The 18,403-nt window shown below is 25.2% G+C and overlaps 1 protein-coding gene, 1 long non-coding RNA gene and 1 pseudogene across 2 annotated transcripts; all 3 read right to left on the bottom strand.

Moving 5' to 3' along the window:
• Nucleotides 1–5,442: 5,442 nt before the first annotated feature.
• LOC132923058 (juvenile hormone acid O-methyltransferase-like) lies at nt 5,443–7,519 on the bottom strand. The gene is made up of 4 exons (XM_060986866.1): nt 7,315–7,519; nt 6,951–7,250; nt 6,409–6,544; nt 5,443–5,833 (listed from the first exon to the last, which is right to left on the bottom strand). Exons 1-4 carry the CDS (start codon nt 7,501–7,503, stop codon nt 5,658–5,660), a joined length of 801 nt encoding a protein of 266 aa, XP_060842849.1. The 5' UTR covers nt 7,504–7,519; the 3' UTR covers nt 5,443–5,657.
• Nucleotides 7,520–11,443: 3,924 nt separating this feature from the next.
• On the bottom strand, nt 11,444–13,088 carry LOC132923060 (uncharacterized). The gene is made up of 4 exons (XR_009661094.1): nt 12,867–13,088; nt 12,664–12,813; nt 12,383–12,585; nt 11,444–11,562 (listed from the first exon to the last, which is right to left on the bottom strand). It is a non-coding gene; the product is annotated as an uncharacterized LOC132923060 (long non-coding RNA).
• Nucleotides 13,089–14,477: 1,389 nt separating this feature from the next.
• LOC132923059 (uncharacterized) lies at nt 14,478–15,613 on the bottom strand (annotated as a pseudogene).
• Between the last annotated feature and the right edge of the window lie 2,790 nt (nt 15,614–18,403).

The following is an 18,403-nucleotide window of genomic DNA, read 5'->3' as shown; positions in this document are numbered from 1 at the left end:
CTATAAAATATAAATTGTATGCTTATGACTTATTTAAGACTATAAAATACAACTTATGTCTTATAACTTATAAGACATAAGATGAATGTAGTTACAATTTACGGGTATTCATCTTCTACATACATTGTACATATAATATGAACAAAGTGTTTGCGATATTCACTGTTTAAGCTATGTTTTTAAACAATTAATAAAAATATGCAAATGTATACAAGGCCAGGCCCTAGTTGTGACATTTTTTTTGAAACCACAACGATAAAAATTATGACAAGATATATTATACTTTTTCATAACTAGAATATTATTCAGTAAATAATAAAGATTCGGTTAATTTAAATTAGTTTATAATCATTTAAACCTAACATCGGATAGAATCTGGAAGCACGGTACCACAGTTTTATAATATAGTTGTATACATTATTCATTGTCATACGACATACACTGATACACTGATACAAGATACAACCATTACTAGATAAACGTTTTGGACTTTTGACTTTCCACTAAAATACCGACAAATAGCACTAGTCTATTATAGTTCCACAACTGTTTTGGAGACTCAGTTGATGGTCTTGAAAAAAACATTATTTCATAGGACGATTTTTAACCTGTATATTTTCATGAACCACGGATTAAGATACTCTAGTAGTCTAGTAGTCTATAAGTATTTTAGTAGTGTCGTATACTAAATATTATTTTTAATAATAAAATTTGTTTTTTTTTTTATCTTATTCTGTGCCCGATAATCTGAAAAATGATAAGAAACTGATAATGATAAATCAAACTACCAACAGTTGTTATTGAAATTACCATATAAATGTTTATATCAGTATAATAATAATAATAATATTATACCTATGAATTAATAATAATTAATTATATTCTTATTCCTATTGATAAAAGTTGTACAACGATTCTGATTCTGATTCCGCGTTTTTATTCGAAATACCACGGCCCATCCTTTTGTAGTTTGTTGTTGGAAACAACTAACAAGTTTTTCATTAATTTTTTCGATTTCACTAATATATATTACACCAGTTAGGACCAACATATTTCTAGAGATATAATACACGGACTAAGATAGAATGGAATGGAAAAGTGGAAAATGATTGAATAATCTAAAATGACTACAGCCTTTTCACCGAGTTGAAGGCTCTATTATAATAGGCAGTACATATATATAAACAAGATGACGAAATTGACGAATACAGGTAGAATTCTTTACAAATTTGTTCTTTTTCCTACACGTTCGTGATGCTCTTTAGAATAGGATATGAATTTAATAAGAAGCATGTATCTCATGTTGTACGCAGTTATTTAATGTTTATATGGATCAATAATATGGAATTTCGAACAAAAAACATAGAAGACAAATATTTTTTTATTTCTTTATTTTTCATTAAACATTCTTTTATCGCAATTTAAAATTTTCAAGTACCTACACAATTGTACATACCAACAGCAAAACCGACTTAATTTTTATTTGGTAACAACACTAACAACTATATGTTTTAATGGATTCTGGTAGAACTTTTTTTTTAAACATTTTTACGATCAAATTATTAATTTAAATTCACTGCGTTTTATTAACTATGGCTTCTAAAGGTTAGAAAACTATGAAATATAGTTCTTACCATCTAAGAAAATAAATTTAATTTTTCCGTAGTTACTATGTGATATATTTAAATATGATATTTTAATTTCTGCAAAAATCTATTTTTATAAAATAATAAGAACTGATACATATACCATCCGAGTTAAGCTCGTATCTGGTATACAGAATTCGTAGATTAATATAATATAACAATGTATACATTTTCTTCTACAGTTGAAAAGTTTACTTAATTTCCTAAGTATATAACAGAACTTATTGAACACCAAAATTCCCTTAAATATTTATATTTATACATATCGCACATTCACATCAAGGTTATTAACTATTTAATTTTATTGTTTATATTAATTTTTATTAATTATATCATTATCGTTTTATTAGACTGAATTCCATGTAGACATTTTATTGGACTGGGTCTATAAAGTTTGAGTTTATTCCTATCATCTATTAAACTTACGGCGGTGGAGCTAATTGTTTAGTCAATTATTTTAGGTATAAATACAAAAAAGCTTTTAAAATTCCAAAATATTTTAATATTCATTTTATTATCATTGGATAAAGATAATAATATTATATTAAATCTTATATTTATTATATATTTTATCAAAATGAACAAAAAAAAAAAAACCGTGAAGTATATATACGGTTCGCAGTATAAATATAAATTTAGAATATGTACCACAAGTTGGAAAAGGTTGGACACGCCTAGTTTATACCAATGATATTTAAATGTAAAATTAATTTTTATAATATTGTGAATTTATGATAACCGAATTACCCAATTATGATTGTGCATTTATATTGTGCGACTATATTATAGGCTTATAGAGTTATTAGCTTAGTTTAATAAATGTTTTAATAAAATTAGAAAAGTGATGATATTAAATTTTTATATTTCTCATATTTAGTTATATAATATAATATAGACAAGGTACGTTAAGAATATCTCTTGTCAAAGACTAATTTTCTTTTTGTTCAGTGTAAGACTATTTTCCAACCAATGGTCAAACACGATTTTTTATGGACAATCATTATAGAGTATAGATCACACACTGCCACTAACTTCTGAAAAAAGGTCTCTACTAAAAAAAAGTTTCTACTCTTAACCTAGGGTAAATAAAGGAAATTTACTTTATTATTCTAATTCATCAATAAAAACCCGTTTAAGTACCCACGACTCACGAGTTATACGATTCTTAATACTCTAGTTTATATTTTAATCTTTGATCGCATACATAGTAATAGGAGTAGGTTTTTTCCTCAGTAAATATACGTACCTATATATCCTATTATATTTTTACCAGTAAGGTAATTTAGTATAGCTTAATACATTTTGATCCTTAAAAATAATATTTTACCTATAAGTTGTGACTGTGGTAGGGGAGGGGAGTAAATATTAGTAAAATTGCCTGAGGGTAGGGAAATTATTTTTATAGTTGTGTATATATATTTTACACTTGCAAAATTACATTATGATCTAGGGCAGGCACCGGCAACCCGCGGCCCAAGGAATTTTTTGCTGCGGCCCTCAAAACATATTTCATGGTATTTAAAATTTCAATATGATATCTTAAATTGATATAAATACAATTTAATCATGACTATTAGCTATGGGCGAGAACGTAATCTAATCGTATATAATGTATATATCGTAATATATATAAAATAAATTATATTTTTTAATATTTTAATTTTGTATACGGCCCTCGATGAAAAACTGAAAAAAATTGTAGGTAAAAAGGTTGCCAATCCCTGATTTTAGCCATCAATTGTTCATGTTTATCGAAAATAAATTTCACATCGAAAAATCTTGTGAATATTATAACACAATTCATTGCTGTAGTTATATTCTTTATCGTTTTGAATGTTTCCTCTATCTTCTGGTCCGATTTTGTCTGTAGTAGAAGCTTTTGCATACTGGCACTAGTTTTGTCCATATTTAATATTTATTTTGTTACAGTACTAAAGTAAAAATAAATCAAATATAATATATATACATAAACTATTATGAATCGAGTTACAAGTATGACCATATCTTCTTTTGTATTAAATAGTGTCCAAAAATAATAGTTTCATTGAATTTCGATTTTTTTATACGGAGCGGCTGATCTTGTGGAAAGTTTCTTTTTCTATTTCATATAGATATCTCGAATATTCTACAAGCTTTTCTTACAGTCATTGCCTAAACAAATGTAAAGTGAGTTCAGTGAGGACAAAGAATAAATTATAAAATAATACATACTTGATCTTCCAACTTCATCGAATTTATTTCTCCAATTATTATAATTAAAAATTATCCATGGGTCTTTTTTTTGGGCAATATCGTAAACAACTTTGTTATTTTCCACGAGACAATAAAATCTTCGTTCTCTGTTGAGGAAATCGAACATTTGCTATTATTTGACATATTGACGCAGGATGTCTTGATGGGACACTGGTTCTAGCAGATAGTAATGCTGGACGCCGTGTCAAACACAAGTAGGAAACCTGTCAAACACAAAATATATAATCTATACTTTTTAGGAATTTGGCATCTGACGCCACAGCTGGACGCAGCAGAGAAATAAAATCATAATAATTTTTTCATCACAGTAATGTACCTATATTGCCTATTTTTTACGCCGTGCAATACTTTAAATACTTATAATGCCTAAGTTTGTCACAACAAATTAAGTTTTTTAAAACCGGTAAAATCGTTTTGCTGCATGGCATATTTTAAATATATGCCATCATTGAGTATATGCCGCTGTTGTAATGAACATCTCATATTTAATTTTAATTATAAATCATAGAACATAAACTTCTTTTTTCAAAACAAGCAATAATTACAAGTTAAGAAAAATATAACTATTTAATAAATCGTTGCAAGGATTACATTTAGTGTGAGAATAAATAATATTTTTGATTTTCTGATTTGGTGTATAGATGATATTTATTCCAACATATCAACTTTGCATGAATGTCTCGCACAACGTTAAAATTTGTATGCGACCATTTAACATCAGCTTTTCAGCGTTTTCATATGACGAAACAAACAAACAATTATTTGTTTATTATCTATTTATATATAATAATAATAATAATCTATAATAATTATTAATAGATTAAAAACAAACTCAGTAATTCGATTAGTCGATTAACCGACTATGTAACATTCGTTAAAATAATCGCATAGCCTTAAGTATAATAAACATTATATTTATATTAATAAAAAAAAATTAAGTCTTTAATCGAGATAAACATAATATTATATCTTATAAAGGAGATCAAATAACATATATTGATCATAATGTCATCAAAATCGGTTGAGTAGTTTTAGAATTAATCGCGGACATACCCGTCGTACACGAAATTTTTATATATAAAGATATATACAGTAGAAATTCAATTAACCGTCAAAATCGAGACCGGACTATATAACGCATTACTAAATAGACGGTTAACAGACATTTTCAATAAACGTGTATATTTTACAACAAATGTACTATAATAACAAAATTAAGGTAAAGAAATGTACATATATACAAACATATTATAAAATAGACGTACTAAACCAAATAATCCGTCATCTTCACTTACACATATCGCCACACACACTTCTTATAATTTATTAATATACATATTCTTATAAAGGGAATTTACTATTTGTTTTTAATTTTTTTTTTATGATTTTTATTAATTATATCATTTGTTTATTAGACTGAATTTCATGTAGACATTTTTTAAGATTGGGTAATTATAAGATTGAGCTTATCTTATCAGTTATCATCTATAATTTTACAGTAATGGAACCAATTGTTTCATAGGTATAAATAAAAAAAATAATATATTTTTTAAAAATTTTTTATTTTAGCTTTTAAAATTACAAAATATCTTACAACTTTTTTTTATTATTATAAAAATTTTTATAAAAAAGTGTACTTAAGAAATACTCTTAACATAGGTAAATAAAGGTATTTTGCTTTATTATTTTAATTATTTAATAAAACCCAATCACCAAATAACCACAAGTATTACAATATTAAACATTCTACTTTATATTTTAATCTTTGATCGCATGCACAGTAATAGGTGTATATGAAAAAGTTACTATTCCAGTAATTGGACATATTTCAACTGCTTGTGTCTTACATAGTTTTTCTTTAATATGTTCGAAGTATTTGTTATGTAACTGCTTTGGCAATAAAGTGTACATATCGTCTACAGCTTTAAGTAAATCTATTAAGCACAAATAATAAACAAAGTTAATAATCAAGAAACTATAAAAAACAAACTCTTAGTTTGAACAAAAATATTTGACATTTATTTATGTCTGGGTTATTCAATAGTTTGATACTACACTAAAATAAAATCATTCATTTTTATATTGTTACAATTATAAGAGTTTAATAGAAAATGGAAGAGAACATTTGACTGAACAGATGAATTGGTTACACAAAATTAATGGAAAAGGTAGGTATGAAAAGGTTACAAGTATAATGAAGTAGTAAGTGATATATTATAGAGTCAAAAGCAAATGTTATGTTATATGATAAGATTAAATTTTCGTGATAAATTAAAAAATTAATTGGCATGATTTTTTTGTTAATCTTTATAAGTTTAAATTTAAAACCATTTAACCTAACTTAAGTTGCATAGATATATTTAAATTATGTTTAGTGCATGCAATTAGGTTTTACATTTGATTAAAAGCCTTAATATATAGTATGAGTAGGTAGTAAAATTTTTTAAATAGTTAAAAATGTGTTGTTAAAGCTTAAAATAAAAAAAATTTAATTAATTATAATAATTACTTAAAAATGTTGAAAGGTCTGAAAATGAATATTTTTTAATACTTGATTCTAAATTAATAACTCGAAATCCAGATTTGATAAAAATATCTCTTATTTCATCTTGTGAATACAAATTATGGAACATTTTTTCTATACCCTGTTATAAAAATTGATTATAAGTTTATTTTAATAAATATAATTTAATAAAATGATCTGCTAAGTTATAAAAATTTTACAAACACATAACATATTTTAAAAGATAAAAACAATGAAATTTATTACTTAATCTATCAATATATAGGGCGTAGGCCAGCCTACCAAGTTATACTCGGTAACTCACAAGTTCTATCCGGTTCTGATTATACATTTAATAAGAAAAATACAAACTAATAGCAATATTTATTTTGACTGATTATTTTAATACAACCAAAAGAGTACTTTGGTTTTGCTTGATTACGTATAAAAATCACTGTATAAATAGCTTAATAAATATATTAAATTATAAATTATTCTATTAATTAAAATAAATCTGAAAAGAAATAAGCAATGAAGTAAATGCTCACTTTAACATATTTTTGCCATTCTGCATCCAAAGATGTATACAATTCAGCAAACGGATTGATTAACAAGAAGTTAATCAACATTTCTCCACCATTTTTCAACATTGAATGTAGATTACACAAGGTATCAGGTTTATTATGAATCCAATGAAAGCAGAAAAATGAAAATATTTTGTTAAATTTGTTCGAATAAAAAGAACAGTCATTGGCGTTTTCAATATCTAGAACTCCGAAACCTATCTTAGAGCATTCATATGTTTTTTTAGCATATTCTACCATTTCTAATGATTTATCAACTCCAATCTAAAAAAATAATATTAATATAAATACAATTTCTTTTATAAAAAAAATTTTAAAAGCAACTAACCAAATAATTGATATTATTCATTAATAAAGGATAAAGAATATCTGAGGTTACATCGCCTGGTCCACATCCTATGTCTAAAATTATTTCATTAGATTTCCAAACCATTCTTTGTATATATGTATTAGAAGTATCCTCGGCATTTTTCCGTTGAAGACCATTATTTTTAATATACTGCTCTGGGAAACGCATTTTAGCAAACTAAATATTTTTCTCATAAAACGTTTTATTTTATACTAGGTTTAATTTAAGTTATATAATATCCTCATATTTAATTATTCATGTATCTTGTAAGATAAATACAGACCTTCTCAACATGCGATTTCCATAGAAAAATACATTATTGTAAATTAATATGAATTTATTAATGAGCTCTTGTCGTAAACACTACTACGTCACTACTCACTACACTTGTTTCTATACATCATAAAATGTGGACCACAGCATCTTTATTTTACTCAACTAAAACATGAATATGAATATAAAATAATATGAATATAAATGTAGTATTAAAATATATTTAATTATACATATTAGTTGACGATAAATGTAGTGTAATAGACCGAATACGACAAAAATACAAAACTATTATAAAGCCATTTCATAAATCACATGTCTGATAATTGGAGGTAATGCATAGGTTTAAAATCCAAAAAAAGTATATGACAAGTAGCAATAAGTAAATTAGTAAATTTTCATAAATTAAATTAATAAAGGAAGTAAGACATATACTGTTTAGAAGCAGTGGTTGGCATTGGTCACAGTACAATACGCCATCTTGGTGTTTAAGTGTTCTATTATAAAAATATTCAGTCGACATCGAGATAATGTTTTGACTTTCTTTAATATCTATATTAATATAATATTTTGTAATTTTATTTCCGATGCTTTTTCATACTCATACGACTATACGATACTATGCAAATGTAAAATTATTGCATTAATAATATAATACAATAATTTATTTTATAGTTTTTAAGTTTCGACACAAAGTAATTATTGACAAATTTATCAGTTGTGTAAATCAAATTAAACATAAAATGATTAAATGACCAGGCTACTTGACCACAATTTCGTTCAGGCCATCTGGAAAATTCCCATTTCCAGCTACTCTGCTGCTGGTGACAACTTTTACATTTTTGAACTATGGGCTACATTAGACAATTTTAAAAGTATCGCGGGCCGTGCAGTCAAAAGTTAAAAACGTTACGCCTTGTTTTAATTATTCTGTAAAAATGTTAAAATTTAATAGTTGGAGAATTATAAAATTACAACTATTTGATTACTTGATGAATAGTGATTACTTAATTATATTGATTACTTAATGTGATTTTTATTGTTGGATATTGTGCACTATTTTTTTCAATTTCCACATAAAAATTATTTAAGACCTTAGTTAAATGAATGGGTGAATGTAAATTCCTACACGAGAGTAGCAGACAGCAGTCTTGTAAAGTATTCGAATAAAAGTATTTGAATAGTTTTCTAAATACATTAAAAAAAATATATTCGAATACGTATTCTAAATATCATTTTTTAGTATTTTTATTTTGTTTTTAAATATTAAATATGAAAAAAAAATCTTTGTGTTTATAAATTATAATCCTGGATAGTGGTCATTAAAAACATAAAATATAGTATTAGCCATAGCCCATAGACCTTATACTATTTGACTTGATGTGCAGGCGTGTGGTGTACAATGTACTACCTACCAGCACTATCAGGTTTATACTTTATACGTAGAAACTTCATCCATACGACCATACTCTGTATATGACTACATATACATGTATATGACTATACTAATTTGTATTGCTATAACAATTATAACACCCTTATAGGTGCTTATATAGATGGGTATATTATTGTCATGAATTATAACAAAGTAGTGTTAAAATTAAGTAAAATAATTAATTTTAAAAAACGATTTTGATTGACTTCCTCTGCAAATAGGTTTAGTCATGCCTATGGGTTATGGACATAATTATAAAACATCTTAGACTTGTATGTAAGAAAATGTCAATAATCTTTCAGGAAATTAACTTAAATTTTTTAAGAAATGTATTTATATTTTCTCTTTAAATTTTTCAAATTGTTGTAATAGGTACTATTTTTAATATTTACTTAGCTATGTAACAAGTTCGTGATTTTCGTAGATCGTAAAATAAATATTTTATGATACATAAACACCTATGGATTTTTAAATATTGTATCATCAATAATATAAAATACAAGTAGTAGATAAACCGGCTTCGATCAATAAACTGTTGCCAATAAACTGTTCGAAGGTTGCAATAGATATATTGTAGCTTATCTATGCATCTTAAACCAAGGAAAACAGATATACTAACGTTTTTTGTTTATATCTCAAACTTGTATACTTTATTAAACTAACTTGTGCTTATTAAATAAACTAACTATAATTTACAATTGACTAAAATAAAATTTCAAATCCACGACCTAAAATGACGAAAATAATTTTAACAATGTTTTTGTTACAAATAAATACATTTGATTATATATCAATAATATGGATATTTTATTCCACTTAAAAAAATAATTACTAAGTCCTTGTAGTGTTTCATTTTTGTGAGATATATTGTAGTTATACTTATTATATTTATATATTTTACCAACATATTTTAAGTGACATTTAAAAATTGACAATATACTAATATCAGCAGCCATTCATTGGTAAAAACAAAATATACATACAAAAATACCCTACCAAATAGGAAGTGTTGTAACAATAATAATATATTGTAATATAATATTGATAATTGCGTGGTTGCATTTCAATATTTCGAAATTCGGAATGTTTTATAATTATACTATTATTTACTAAGTAACTTAGTTAATTATGAAACTATATGTACAAGCTATTATTTAATAGAATAGATTAATTATGTATATGTTTCCTATTCATTTGATTATATTATATGTTACAATACCACATCACATTTAAATAAATAAAATTTTACAAATTATTTAAATATTATGTAAAATATATATTAAAACAATTTTTGCATAGTTAAGAAATTTAATGACTTTTAACATAAACATAATAATAAGAGTATTTATAGACGCAACTCAGTCACAACTATTATGGCAGGTACCTAGGTAAAAAGAATAGAATCTAGTAAAAAAAGATCCTAACAACATTCATTGGAAAAAAGTCCTGTACCAACTAAATACATTATTCGTTATTTTTTTATGATTTACATAATTAAATATAATCATTACATTTATCTATTTAACACTTCGTTAACATATTTTTAAGTACAGCTGCAATCTGAATTTAACATTGTTGATAACTGTTGTCATTTGTCAATTTTACTTACATAATTTAAAAAATGTTTGAGGATAAAAACTTAAAATAACCCTTTAACTGCTGGGTAGATCAGAGATAATAGGATTTTTATGGAAAGCTAAGCGACTGTTAACGCGTTTGTAGTGAGTTTTGGTAAGTTCAGAGACATGTGGTATTTTAATATCGGAGTGAAGAGTGTAGTTTGAGACGTAGAAAAATACGCTTTAAAAATTGTGCGTAGAACATTAGATTGAAATCTATACAATCTTTGCATGCGATTAATGTTGTTTATTTATGTTATACGCATGGTAATTTAACGATTGTAATAAAAAAAATATAAAAGACAAATTTTTTTATTATTAAATACAATTTTTAAGTACACAGTTGTACCTACCAACAGCAAAACCGGCTTAATTTTTAAATGGTAACAACTATATTTTCTAATATTGATTTTTTTGAGCATTTTTCGATAAAATTTTGTAATTTATGTTTACTGTTTTATCAACTTTATTAACTATGGCCTCTTAAGTAAAAATAATTAATGAAATTTAGTTGTTACTTGTTAAATGTAAGAAAATAAATTTTATTTTGCCATATTTACAACTAAGTGCTTAAATATTTTGAAATTGTCATAAAAAATATTGACTGTTGAAAATTAAAAAAAAAAACAATTATTTTTTCGTTTTTATTAAATTCAATATTATTTTTCCTTTCGTTCTAGATTAAAGAAAACCACGCGGACAGCGTATATTATTTAAATACATTCTCTCTTTATATATATATATATATATACCTATAAAGTTTATTGTAAAGTATTCGTTGGTGTAATCAATGTACAAATATAAATATATTTTTCAAGCTACTTGCGTCAACGTGACTGGCATTTGTTTGATAAGTAGAAGGCAGTCATGCTATAGACATTGATTCATTACTCATTTGCACTGTAACAAATTTTTAGTAAATAATTTTAATATCGTTTTAAATTTTTTTTTATAATTCAATAAGACAATAAACTTTTAATAAAGTATACACATTATTCATGTAAGTATTTGGAATTCAGCTTATAGTAAACGAATTCTTAAATCATAATACAAAATACTCAACGGCATAAACCATAGGTGTATAATAATAATAATATATGATACATAAACCGTATAAGCGATAGTTGTAACCTGTCATTTCTATCTTAGTCTGTAATACAATCATTATGTCCTTCTGTACGATGAGTTATTTATACACACCCCTTCACTAAATTATACCGTAGTAACAAAACGAATGGGTGGTAAATATGCAACTGTTAATTTTGTCGATTTAGAGTTTTGTTCAATAAACAAATCAAAATGAAACATATGTATATCGATTTAAAATATTTAAATTTATTTGAATTACTAGCATGTTTTTTTTGGTTTCTGAAAGAAATACATTTTTATTTTTCTCATTTTATGTTTCTTTATTGTAAAATAAATCTTTATTTTGAAAAAAAAAAGTAAAATCATTGATTTTATTATATTAGGATTAGAATACAATTTAAAACCCATTACTTATCAAACCTAGGTATATTACCCAATAATAATAAAGAATTCAAATAAGTTTCCAAAATGAAAATTGGAATGGTAATTGTTTTTTTACATTTTAATAACTTTAGAACTAGTTGTATATTGTGTTAATTTACATTAAATACATCTTGTACCTTTTTTACATTATGATCTAGGGAGATGATTTATTAATATATCATAACACATATTTACTCAAAGTAAAAACCTTATATTAGCCATCAATTTTTCGTGATTATGGAAAATAAATTTCTCATCGAAAAATCTTGAGAATATTATTACGCAATTCATTGCTATAGCTATATTCTTTATCATTTTGAATGTTTCCTTTATCTTCTGGTCCGATTTTGTCTGTATTAGATGCTTTTGCAAGCTAGCACTAGTTTTGTCCATATTTATTTTTTTATAGTACTAAAGTAAAAAAATATCAAGTATAATAATAATTGTATGATATACATAAACTATTATGAATTACAAGTATGACCGTACCTTCTTTCGTATTTAATAGTGTCCAAAAATAATAGCTTCATTGTATTTTATATTTTTTAAATGGAGCGGTTGATCTTGTCGGAAGTTTCTTTTTCTTTTTCATATAGATGATATCTCTATTATTCTACAAGCTTTTCTTACAGTCATCACCTATATATAAATGTAAAGTGAGAATAAAGAATAAGTGATAAAATAATACATACTTGATCTTCCTACTTCTTCGAAAATATTTCTCCAATTATTAATTAAAATTTATCCATGTGTTTTTTATGTGCACTATCGAAAATAACTATGTTACTTTCCGCGAGAAAATAACATCTTCATTCTCTGTTGAGGAAATCGAACATTTGCTATTATTTGACATATTGATGCAAGATGTCTTGACGCGAAACTGGTTCTAGCCGATAATAACGCTGGACACCGTGTCAAACACAAGTAGGGAAATCTGTCAAACACAAATTACATAATCTATACTTTTAAGAATTTGGCATTTGACACCACAGCTGGACGCCGCAGAGAAGGAAAATCACAATATTGTTTTCATCACAGTAATGTATCTATATTGCCTATTTGTTACTCCGCGCAATACACATAATGCGTAAGTTTGTCATTGTCACAACAAATTAAGTTTTTTTAAAACCGGTTAATTCGTTTTGCATATTTTAAATGTATGTCGTCATTAAGTATAAGCCGCTGTTTTAATGAAAATATCATATTTAATTTTAATTATAAATCATAGCATAAAGAACTGTTTATAAAAACAAGAAAAGGAAAATATAACAATTTAAATAAATCGTTCGGTCAATCAAAAATTTCAAATTTTTTTGTAGTTAAAAATTAAAGTTAAGGTTTGAAAATTCAATTCAGGGTTCCTCATAAGTAGTTCTTGTTAAAACCCATTAATATAAAATATATAACCACAATTTTTGAACATTTAAAGTTCAAATTTTGACAAAATTGAATACTTAACCAAAGAATAAAGATTTTAATTACCTCGTTATAATTAAAAATATTCGTAGAAAATGAACATTTATGTTATCATAATATAGAAATTATTATGTCATAAATATATAATAAAATATGTATAATAAGTAATATAAGTGGACAGATCGTTTCTAATCAAAATAATTTTTCGTATGCAAGGCCTTACATATAACAAACATTTATTTTTTATTTATCAATTTTTCCACAGCTATGACAAATCTTGTTTAATTTGTCATTAAACTGGGTGATTCTTTTATAGAACAAATAATAAACAAGGTTAATAATCAAGAAATGATAAAAAAAACCTGTTAGTTGGAACAAAACTGTTTGAAATTGTTTGTGTTCGGGTTATTCAATAGCTTAATACTATTATGCTAATAGAAAAGTATCTATTTTTATATTCTTTCAATTATAAGATTTTAATAGAGAATAGAACACACCATTACACTTAACAGGTGAATTTGTTACAAAAAATTAATTTAACTGATAAGTATGAAAAGGTTACAAATATATTGAAGTGGTAAATAATATATTATAGAGCCATAAGCAAATGTTAGGTTATATGATAAGATTAGATTTTCGTGATAAATTAAAAAAATTAATTGGCATGATTTTTTTGTTCATAATTATAAGTTTTAATTTAAAACAATTTAACCTAACCTAAGTTACATAGATATATTTAAATTATGTTTAGTGCATGCAATTAGGTTTTAGATTTGATTTAATGCCTCAATAATAAAGTATGAGATATAAATAATTGTAAATTGTTAAAAAATCATTGTTTTTAAAGTTTAAGATAAACAAAAATTAAATTAATTATAATTACTTAAAATTAATGAAAGGTCTGAAAATTTATATTTTTTGACACTTGATTATAAATTAATAATTCGAAATCCAGCCTTAATAAACATTTTTCTCATTTCATCTGAATACAAATTATTGCATATTTGTTTTATATCCTGTTAATATAACAACTGATTATAAATTTATTTTAATAAAATTATAATATTGAATTTTTATTGGTATTTTAATCATTATACGCAGCGCTATAGTTATGGTAAGTACCGAACCGCTTAGTTATAAAAATTTTAATAAGAAAATCTAATAAATGGGTAAAAACAATTAAGTTTTTTAGGTACTTAGTTCATCATAATGGCATCCTACCATTCTATCAATTTATACTCGGCAACTCACAAGTTCTATCTGGTACTGATCATACATTTAATAAGAAAAATATATAACTATAACAATTTGTTTTAACTTATTATTTTAATATAACCAGCTAGGTTACTTTAGTTTTTTTTAATTATACGTATCTATCTAAATTACTGTTTAAAAAATTTTAAAAATATATTAAATTATAAGTTATTATATTATTACTTAAAATGAAAGAAAAAACAATAACATAGTTGCTCACTTTAACATATTTTTGCCATTCTGCATTCTAAGATGTATACAATTCAGCAAACGGATTGATTGCCAAGAAGTTAACTAAAATTTCTCCACCATTTTTCAACATTAAATGCATATTACACAAGGCATTCGATTGATTATGAACCCACTGTAAGCATAAAAATGAAAATATTTTGTTAAATCTGTTCGAATAAAAATAGCAGTCATTGGAATTTTAAATATCCAGAACTTCAAAACCCATCTTAGAGCATTCATATGGTTTTTTAGCATATTCTACCATTTTTATTGATTTATCAAAACCAATCTAAAAAAACAATATTATATAAATACAATTTACTTATAAAAAATATTAAAATCAACTAACCAAATAATTGATATTATTCATTAATAAAGGATAAAGAATATCTGAGGTTACATCGCCTGGTCCACATCCTATGTCTAAAATTATTTCATTAGATTTCCAAACCATTCTTTGTATATATGTATTACAGGTATCCTCGGCATTTTTCCGTTGCAAACCACTATTTTTAATATACTGCTCTGGGATAATCATTTTAACAAACTAAATATTCAATCACAAAAATTCTATTTTATACTTCGAAACTTGGGTTTAATCTAGGTTATATAATATCCTCATATTAAATTATTCATATATCTATTGTAGAATAAATAACAGACCTTCTTAACATGTAATTTCCATAAAAAACACATAATTGTAAATTAATAAGAATATATTAATGGATATTCTTATCATATATACTACGTCACTGCACGTGTTTCTATATGTTATAATGTGTGGTCTACAACATAATTTTTATACTCATCTAAAATATGAATACTAATATAAAATAATATGAATATTAATGTAAAATTATAATTATAATATATTTAAAAATATACACATTAGTTGACGACAAATACGCATGTGATAGACCAAATACGACAAAAATACAAAAATTATTATTAAAAAGCCATTTCATAAATCATTTATTGGAAATAATACTTTATACTGCATAAAGTATTATTTAGTGGCTTACACTCCAAAAAAAAGTACTTAACAAGCAGCAATAATAAATTAATACATTTTCAGAAATGAAATTAAGAGGTTGTCAGCACACTGTTAGTTTTCTGTCTCTGGCCTATGCAGAACATAAAAAAAAACATTTTTACGCAAAATCATTATTTTATGTTTTGAGTAATCTTAGAGTAAAATAACCCATTACAAAAACAATAGATAAATAATTGTTTGAGGTTATGACATATCGATTTGTCTAAATATATTAGCTCAAAATAATTTAAACATAATTTAAATGTACAGCATTTTTTTAAGTAAGTCGAATGCAAAATCAAATTACAATAAAATATAACACCGATATGTATTCTTCCCTTAAAAATATTATCCTCTATAATTTTTGTAATAGATAATTTTACTTTAAGATTACTCAAAAGTCATGAAAAACGAACCTAGCTGAAAGCATTTTATTTATGTTACACGTGTGTCTGAGAGAGAAAACAAATATTACGCTGACATCGTCTTAGAAACGAAATAAGACAATAGTATTTTTGAGAGCAGTAATTGGCATTGACCACAATACTGCACGCCATAAATATAATTTTATTAAATTGCGGTTGATTTGTTATCCAATTTTTTTCTCATATAATATTCTAATCGACTATTTCACCATCCTGGTATTTCTGCCATTATACAATTATGTCTTAGTGAGATTAGTGATCGTGTAGCTGCGTTTGTATAGTCTGTATAATTTCTTAATTTATATTGTATCAAAATTTCAAATATTATCCAAAATTACAGCTCAAATTTTAGGAGAAAATATACTAGAATCATCATGTATGTTGTTTTTTCAAAATCAACTATGAATGTTTATATAGAAAATTCAAAATTATATTTTTACACAATTTTTGTATGTATTTCCATATTAATTCGTAGCATTGTATAGCATTTCGAAGTTTTACCTAGTAATAAACATTAAGTTGTATACGATTATTTAATATGATTATTTGACGTAATACACATTATAATTTGTATGATTGATATTTTCAGACAATTATTATTTTTATATATTTTTTGATATATTATGCGTAACTTTTTCAATAATTATTATATTAAAAACACTATTTTTTTTTATGATAGTATATATGTATTATTTATTTATTTATTTATTTATTAATTAATTCACGGAATAAAAAAATCCTTATTTAGTACAGTACACAACAATAATTCAGTAAAATAAGATAGCTAACATATACAAGGGCCGATAGCCTAAAAATACAGCAGAATTACAGGCACAGTAAATATAAACTAAAATAATTAGGACACAAGTAAAATTACATACAATAAATGTACAAAAATGGCACAATATTAAGGTAAACTGAGAAAGGAGGGGTCCTCGTTAGCCAACCGCATCATGCGGTCAATTGGTTTGTTTTTACCGTAATTGGTACAGTGGAGAGGTACAGTAAAAGGAACTCGAGACTTTGTGGCCCGATGTGGAACTTTAAAGTTTACTTGGACGAGCAGTGAAGGGGCATTTAAGGAACCATCGATTAACTTTTTTAAAAAGGCCAGATTAGCTTTAACGCGCCTATCTGCTAAAGATGTAAGGCTAAGTGCGCGCAATACTGGAGTATAGTCGTATTATAATAAATATGAGATACTATAACAGATAAGTGTAATATACATTGACCATTGATTGTATATTAAAAAAGTTTAAACAGCATCATAAAAAATACAAAAATAATTTAAGTAATATAATCATGTCAACAAAATTTAAGTTTAAATATTTGGTAATATCTTTATCTTAGTTATTCATTTTTGAATTACAACTACAAAGTATATTTGTTTTTGTCAAAAACTGGTCTTGCATACTCCCATTTCAGTAATTTTTTATACTTTTTTCTTGATTTGTGGGAGACAAATCGAGATCCCATTTTCTATCAGAAACTACTCTTAAAGTTGAAAATTAAATAATATATTTACTTTATATTATAATTTAAACTATTTAAAGGATAATATCTTAGTCTTTGCCCCTTGGGCTATACGCTATACTAGCTTATACTGCATCTTATAGGCTCTATAATAGAATCTATAACGGTGGTTACCGCCCTGGGTAACTTCATAGACACAGAGTAACTTACTTGATGGTTACCAGTTTACCAGAAAAACAAAACAACTAACAAGATAAGTGATGATCGAAAAATTTACGGAAGGGAGCATGCTGCCCACCATCTAACAGAAATATTTTCGCGTTGGCACCACTGTGGAACTCATCCATTCAATCCATCATAGAGTGGCACTCTAAAGACCCTATAGGCTATAATATTA

This window comes from Rhopalosiphum padi, chromosome 2 (genome assembly GCF_020882245.1).
Source record: "Rhopalosiphum padi isolate XX-2018 chromosome 2, ASM2088224v1, whole genome shotgun sequence".
NCBI classification, from domain to species: Eukaryota; Metazoa; Arthropoda; class Insecta; order Hemiptera; family Aphididae; genus Rhopalosiphum; species Rhopalosiphum padi.
The sequence above is the reverse complement of the archived record's forward strand: the minus strand, read 5'-3'. Positions and strand labels throughout refer to the sequence as shown.

What these genes read in the sequence shown, in the direction of transcription:
- LOC132923058 (XM_060986866.1), bottom strand. Translation starts at nt 7,503, where the DNA reads ATGCGTTTCCCAGAGCAGTATATTAAAAATAATGGTCTTCAACGGAAA. An exon ending in AATGGCAAAAATATGTTAAA is followed by an intron (nt 6,545 to 6,950) that starts GTGAGCATTTAC and finishes TTTTTATAACAG; the next exon opens with GGTATAGAAAAAATGTTCCA. An exon ending in AGACCTTTCAACATTTTTAA is followed by an intron (nt 5,834 to 6,408) that starts GTAATTATTATA and finishes TGTGCTTAATAG; the next exon opens with ATTTACTTAAAGCTGTAGAC.